Source organism: Branchiostoma floridae, chromosome 6, assembly GCF_000003815.2.
Source record: "Branchiostoma floridae strain S238N-H82 chromosome 6, Bfl_VNyyK, whole genome shotgun sequence".
NCBI classification, from domain to species: domain Eukaryota; kingdom Metazoa; phylum Chordata; class Leptocardii; order Amphioxiformes; family Branchiostomatidae; genus Branchiostoma; species Branchiostoma floridae.
Genome location: NC_049984.1, coordinates 1,737,113 through 1,744,600, shown reverse-complemented (window position 1 = coordinate 1,744,600; position 7,488 = coordinate 1,737,113). Strand labels below are relative to the sequence as shown.

General features: G+C 48.1%; 1 protein-coding gene across 1 annotated transcript in view; it reads right to left on the bottom strand.

The window, feature by feature from the left end:
- Positions 1–3,392: 3,392 nt before the first annotated feature.
- Positions 3,393–7,488, bottom strand: part of LOC118417420 (acid phosphatase type 7-like) — a 9,142-nt gene continuing 5,046 nt past the window's right edge. The window contains exons 7-9 of the mRNA XM_035822979.1: positions 5,235–5,348; positions 4,615–4,802; positions 3,393–4,006 (exon numbers count right to left, since the gene is read on the bottom strand). Of these exons, the coding sequence (XP_035678872.1) occupies positions 3,816–4,006; positions 4,615–4,802; positions 5,235–5,348 (493 nt within the window). The 3' untranslated portion in view covers positions 3,393–3,815. The remainder of the gene's footprint in view (positions 4,007–4,614; positions 4,803–5,234; positions 5,349–7,488) is intronic.

The following is a 7,488-nucleotide window of genomic DNA, read 5'->3' as shown; positions in this document are numbered from 1 at the left end:
GTCGGTCTGGTATATGTTGGTTGTTTTGTCTTCTTTGGTGTGTGACGTTGTGCTTATGTATAAAAAAAATTTGATACATGTATCAAGCCAATCATGTTATATGGTAGCGAAATTTGGGGTAAAGACCACTTGCAGGATAATTCTCCAGTTGAATTGCTTCACAACCGTTTTTGCAAAAGTGTTCTAGGAGTTCATAGAAACGCCAGCAACTTGCCATGTAAAGCTGAACTCGGAAGATTTCCATTAGATGTTGATGTTTCAATTAGGATAGTTAGATATTGGTTGCGGCTAAGACAACCCGAGACATGTACACATCCTTTACAAGTAGACGCTCTATTGTCTCAACAATATGATATGATGAATAGTAACAAGAAAAACTGGTTGTACCATGTAAAAGAAATTTTAGATAGTAGCGGTAATTCATTCATCTGGCACAGTAACAATGTAAATGTTGATAGCAAGTATGTTTGTGTATCGCTAAGGAAAAGGCTAACAGACATGTATATTCAGAGATCTCTTCATCAATTATCTGTTAACGCTGGTAAGTTAAGATTGTATAAGAAACTTAAATCTGAGTACAGTATGGAGAGTTACCTATACCATTCAGATTTTGAGCTAAGATCCGCTTTATGTAAAATGAGGATAAGTGCTCATTCATTAGAAATAGAGAGGGGCAGGTACAAAAAACCGTCCGTTGACGAGAGAACATGTAAATACTGTTCAAAGAAAGCAGTGGAAGATGAAATGCATTTCATTTGTCAATGTTCACATTACAGTTCCGAAAGAATCAAACTTTTCCTTGAAATCTACAAAAAATTCCCAAGCTTTTATAATCTTACCGACAAACAAAAATCCATCTTTTTGCTTAAGTCGTCCAACCCCTTCATATATGAAAATGTTGGACAGTTCATCTTCCACTGCATACGGAAAAGAAGTCAAACCCATCAATTAGCTTAAGTAGAAATTGATTTAGTTTAGTCGTTATTCCCTTTTTATTTATCTATGATTACCATTTCCCTTCTTTGTTAAGTATGTTTATGTATACCACTACTACCTTACCCTGTATGCAATTAGCCCTCGGGCATGAATTTGCAATAAAGATTATTACATCCTATGTGATTCTTTTCATGGTGTTAGATATATCGTTGTATCTAAAGTTGCTTAATATTTCTGTGCCATGTGAATCTTACTGAACAGGTATGGATTGTGAGATAACATGTGGCCAAAGTCTAAAAGATATGGTGACGATAAGTAACCGGATGGTCTAATACACAGGCACATTCACGCACAGACACACCTACAAGACCGACAGACAGACTGACAAGCGCACCAAGTATTAACATGTTTCTGTTATGGACGTAATAAGTATGAAGCACGGAATAGGACCTTGATGTTTCTTAGTCGAAGTCCGGGAATATAATATGGCTAAACTTCATTTGGGACTAGAATTCTTACACGCTTCATTGCAAACGGCGACAGGAGGCATTTGATTGACAGGGTCATTAGTGGAACATTAGATGTCGGTTCCCATGTCCCACATACGATAACTCGGAGCCATACCCAGAGCCATACCCAGCCATACCCAGCCATACCCAGAGCCATACCCAGAGCCATACCCAGAGCCATACCCAGCCATACCCAGCCATACCCAGCCATACCCAGAGCCATACCCAGCCATACCCAGAGCCATACCCAGAGCCATACCCAGAGCCATACCCAGAGCCATACCCAGAGCCATACCCAGAGCCATACCCAGCCATACCCAGAGCCATACCCAGCCATACCCAGAGCCATACCCAGCCATACCCAGAGCCATACCCAGAGCCATACCCAGCCATACCCAGAGCCATACCCAGCCATACCCAGCCATACCCAGAGCCATACCCAGCCATACCCAGCCATACCCAGAGCCATACCCAGCCATACCCAGCCATACCCAGCCATACCCAGAGCCATACCCAGAGCCATACCCAGAGCCATACCCAGAGCCATACCCAGCCATACCCAGAGCCATACCCAGAGCCATACCCGGAGCCATACCCAGAGCCATACCCAGAGCCATACCGATGTTGTGCGGCCGCTTGAGGTCTCTTTCCATCCGCGCCTTCTGAGTTCTCCAGTCGCGGATGAATACCGATGTTGTGCGGTCGCTTGAGGTCTCAGAACACAGTATTTATCCGCGACCCCCGTGCATCCGGACTACTTTCCATACGCGACCCCCGTCCATCCGGACTACTTTCCATCCGCGACCCCCGTCCATCCGGACTTCTTTCCATCCGCGACCCCCGTCCATCCGGACTACTTTCCATCCGCGACCCCCGTCCATCCGGACTACTTTCCATCCGCGACCCCCGTCCATCCGGACTACTTTCCATCCGCGACCCCCGTCCATCCGGACTACTTTCCATACAGTAGAATTAGAAGGCATTAACTTTCTTAATGATAGAAGAAAATAAAGCGCTTTAAAGATGGCATTCTCGGTCTGTGATCCTTCCCTTCCAAAAGAGACTTATTTCTCCATCAGCTGCTTTGCTCTTAGTTACTAATAAGTAGTTGTGGCAATATAGGCTCCTAAAGTAAGTGCGACAAAAGTTAGGGTCAGGAGGTCATAGTTCGCGTGTATTTTAGAATTTTGCGTCAGCGAGAAAGTGGAGTGTTCGCAGTGGTTTTTGCATTTACAGTACTTAGTAACTGCCATTGAGTTAAATTCTAAGAAAAAAAATTAATACAAATTCAATCATGGACGTGGACATGGATTTTCTTTGTTTGTTTGAATCTTTAAATTTGTTTATTGATGCAGTACATGCTGTGCAGTTTATCAAGGTACCCTGTCTGTAGCCCACCGGAAGAGGGGCCTATCCCCGAACTTTTCGAACGGTTCGTGCATACGTATTACATACATGCACATACACAAACACTGTTAAAAACAATTCCAAGGACAACGAGAAGCTCAACTCGGCTTCTTGGCGACGCTTTTCACTGAGATAATGATTCCACTAGCTTGAGGTCCAGCCTTGAAGGCTTAGGTCCCAATTGGTAAAAGGGGAACGCCTTGCGGCTTCTACTATTTTTGGGCCCGGCAGGGTACCTGGTAACCAATAGACCCGGTTACATATCGTCGTGACCTACTTGTAGGGAACGCCGAGGGGTGCCCCCGGTATCAGGCAGTCCACCGGGACAAATTCGTGGCTTCGGAGCCCGGCCGGGGCTACATCCCTGACGGGCACCGGGGCAATTGGGACTTACGCCTAAAACTAACAAGGCTGGACTCCAGGCTAATCAGGGCTCGAAATATGCAGGTTAGTGCATGTTGAATTGGCGTGGTGCAGGTATTTGTGATGTCTACCTGCACCTAAACTGCACATGTCCATGTCCTGGGTTTTTGTCCTGGGCCAATGTCCTATGATGTAGGTATATGTGGATTTTTTTACTAGATTCACTGACTGGTAGCACATATGAAGTATAAAGGAATAATATCAATTGTTACTGAACAATTTTAGTATGATCCATGCTTCCCGATTTCTGAGTGGTTCAGGTAAAATTTGTCCGGTAATTTTCAATGTTACCTGCACCAGTGCAGGTATGCAGAAAAAAGTATTTCGAGCCCTGTCCACCGCCCTGCCGGGTTCCGCGCCTTGTATGTAGGAGAAGGCGAGAGTGTAGAGTAAAGCTACCGAGGTTGGACTATAATAATGATTTCACGGCGTTCTTGTGATGGTGAACCTGTCCACCACCCTGGCTGGGTCCGCGCTGTGTATGTAGGAGAAGGCGAGAGTGTAGAGTAAAGCTACCGAGGTTGGACTATAATAACGATTTCACTGAGTTTTTGTGATGGTGAAGCTGTCCACCATCCTGGCTAGGTCCGCGCTGTGTATGTAGGAGAAGGCGAGAGCTGTAGAGTTGACCTCCATCAGCGTCCAGCCCGTCTGCAGCGACAGGGAGTAGCCGGCGCGCCACGGCACCAGGAACTCCGGCACGTACGTGGGGTCGTTACCCTCGGGGTTCCCTGGGGAGACACCGGACAGAGAGTGGCTTTCATTTACTCTCCAAGCAGAGGCTCGGCTCCGGCTGTTTCTGGCGTGTTTGAGGAGGTTTTGTCGGGCTTATTATTTTCTCCCGCGGAGAAACGAAAATGAAGAAATGGTACAAAATAGAAAGCCCCCCCCCCAAACGCCTAAAACACGTCAATACAGCCGCAGCCGAATAGAACCTATTCTTGGAGAGTAGTTTTCATTCTCTTCTCTTCTCTTCTGTTCTCTTCTCTTCTATCTGCTTTACTCCGTTCTATTCTATTCTATTCTATTCTATTCTATTCTATTCTATTCTATTCTATTCTATTCTATTCTATTCTACCCGATTGTAATCTATCATTTCTATTCCTCAACCAACCAACCAACCCACCAACCAACCAACCAACCCACCAACCCACCAACCAACCAACCAACCAACCAACCAACCGACCAACCAACCAACCAACCAACCAACCAACCAACCAACCAACCAACCAACCAACCAACCAACCAACCAACCAACCAACCAACCAACCAACTAACCAACCAACCAATCAGCCAGTCGGCCAGCCAGCCAACAGACCGACAAACCAACCAGTCTTACCTGCGGCCCCGGAGACGATGTGCACGGTAGCGGCGGGGTTGCGGTAGTTCTTGGCGGTGACGTTGCCGCCTGAGACCGGCCAGGACCGCTCGTACTGGTGGTTGTGCCCGCAGACGTACACGTCCACGTGGTACCGCCGGAACAGTTCCTCAAGGTCACTGCGGAACTCGCGGGCCTCTGTCGTACACCTGAAGGAATGGATCAATGAATCGATCAATTGATCAATGAATTTCATGTCATGTCAAATCACTGCTTCCAACCCCAAGTCGGCGAGCGACGGTGTTTAACATTGTATACATTATTTTGTTTTGTATTGTATTGCGTGACGTGGTTTGTATTGAAGAGTCCAGTACCCGTCAGTGTGGCGGGATCTTCACATGCTCAAAGTGTGGCTCATCTCAACACATCTGCAGGACCATCGAGGTTAGCCCCTAGCCGAAGCTAGGCACTCATGTATACCTGAGTCAAGTGGGGAATTTGAAAGGCACAACATCGAGACCTATCAGGATTCAGACACAGTTCCTCCAGGTTCTAAGTCATCAACCCTAACCATAAGGCCACCGTGCCACCCTAATTGATTCCTATACTTCAGCCAATGCGTGTGTAGGCATGCATGTTACCTGGTTGACCAGAATATGGCCGAGGAGCAGTAGAGCGGTCTGTGGCCGAACACCAGGATCCAGGGGGTGCGGGCGCGGTTCTGGTCGGCTGTCCGCAGGTCCTGCTCCAACCATCTGTCAGGGAAAGACATGATTAAGCCCCGTTTACAATTCATGCGGACGCCGGCCGAATTTGTAGATCGGTCAGACCTCGGCGAAAATAAACATCGCCCGAGCATCGGCTTTACTTTTTATCAAATAGTCTGCACCGTCACAAATTGGACGGGGCTCGGTGTTTCCCTCCGGAAAGTTGAGTCATTGTCTTTCCTGCTTTTTTGGTGCACAACTGACATCACACGGAGATTTAAATCCCAACGGACGAACTTTTAAAAGTCGCCCGAAGCCCGCGTAATCGCCCAAACGCCGGTCATTCTCCGGCCGAAAATGCCCATTTGGAGCTCGCTGACAAGTCGGCCGAGCTGAATCATTGATTTGTAAACGGGGCTTAAGCACATCTCACGATAATAAACCGACTTACAGTAGGGAAAACGGACGTACGGTAGCAGATGACAGCTTTTTTATTAGTGTGAATGGGAATCTAGCGTTGTAAGACGGGTTGAACTAAAAAAAAAAAACTTACCACCTTAGTCTTTTATAAGACTTAAAAGTTTATCTGTGTTCGTAGGAGTCGTGCTGAATGCAGTTAACTGTTATTTGCAAGACAAGAAATGGGACTCAAATTTTCAATAGCAGACGACAGCTTTTCATGGACAGGAATATGACGTAAACGTTGTAAAAGAGCTAACTCTTCCCCATTAACGTGCTTGAGACACCTCCTCGAACACAGAACCTCCATTTTACGTCCCATTTTTACGACATACTTTAATAAACGACATATTGCAGATGTCCGACATTAAACCTGCCATGCGACGGACGTGACGGGGCCTTAACGCTACTTCACCTTTATGCGCGGGTTAACCTATATCCGTAGTTTCTAAAAACAGGGTATTTCGAAGTTAGGGATATCAAGTCAACGGACGGTTGTTTCAAACTGCAATATTTTCAAAATATTGCAGTAATTTTGCACCTAAATACGCTGTTTCTGAAAACAACAGATATAGGTTATCTAGCGGATAAAGGTGAACTGACGTTAAGACACGTCCCTTACCTGTGCTGAGAGGAGTTCCCGTGCAGATCGTGCCTTACCTGTGCTGAGAGGAGTTCCCGTGCAGATCGTGCCTTACCTGTGTTGAGAGGAGTTCCCGTGCAGATCGTGCCCTTACCTGTGCTGAGAGGAGTTCCCGCGTAGATCGTGCCTTACCTGTGCTGAGAGGAGTTCCCGCGCAGATCGTGCCTTACCTGTGCTGAGAGGAGTTCCCGCGTAGATCGTGCCTTACCTGTGCTGAGAGGAGTTCCCGCGTAGATCGTGCCCTTACCTGTGCTGAGAGGAGTTCCCGCGTAGATCGTGCCTTACCTGTGCTGAGAGGAGTTCCCGCGTAGATCGTGCCCTTACCTGTGCTGAGAGGAGTTCCCGCGTAGATCGTGCCCTTACCTGTGCTGAGAGGAGTTCCCGCGTAGATCGTGCCCTTATAATTACCTGTGCTGAGAGGAGTTTCCGTGCAGATCGTGCCCTTACCTGTGCTGAGAGGAGTTCCCGTGCAGATCGTGCCCTTACCTGTGCTGAGAGGAGTTCCCGCGCAGATCGTGCCTTACCTGTGCTGAGAGGAGTTCCCGCGTAGATCGTGCCTTACCTGTGCTGAGAGGAGTTCCCGCGTAGATCGTGCCTTACCTGTGCTGAGAGGAGTTCCCGCGTAGATCGTGCCTTACCTGTGCTGAGAGGAGTTCCCGCGTAGATCGTGCCCTTACCTGTGCTGAGAGGAGTTCCCGCGTAGATCGTGCCCTTACCTGTGCTGAGAGGAGTTCCCGCGTAGATCGTGCCTTACCTGTGCTGAGAGGAGTTCCCGCGCAGATCGTGCCCTTACCTGTGCTGAGAGGAGTTCCCGCGTAGATCGTGCCCTTACCTGTGCTGAGAGGAGTTCCCGCGTAGATCGTGCCCTTACCTGTGCTGAGAGGAGTTCCCGCGTAGATCGTGCCTTACCTGTGCTGAGAGGAGTTCCCGCGCAGATCGTGCCCTTACCTGTGCTGAGAGGAGTTCCCGCGCAGATCGTGCCCTTACCTGTGCTGAGAGGAGTTCCCGCGTAGATCGTGCCCTTACCTGTGCTGAGAGGAGTTCCCGCGTAGATCGTGCCCTTACCTGTGCTGAGAGGAGTCCCGC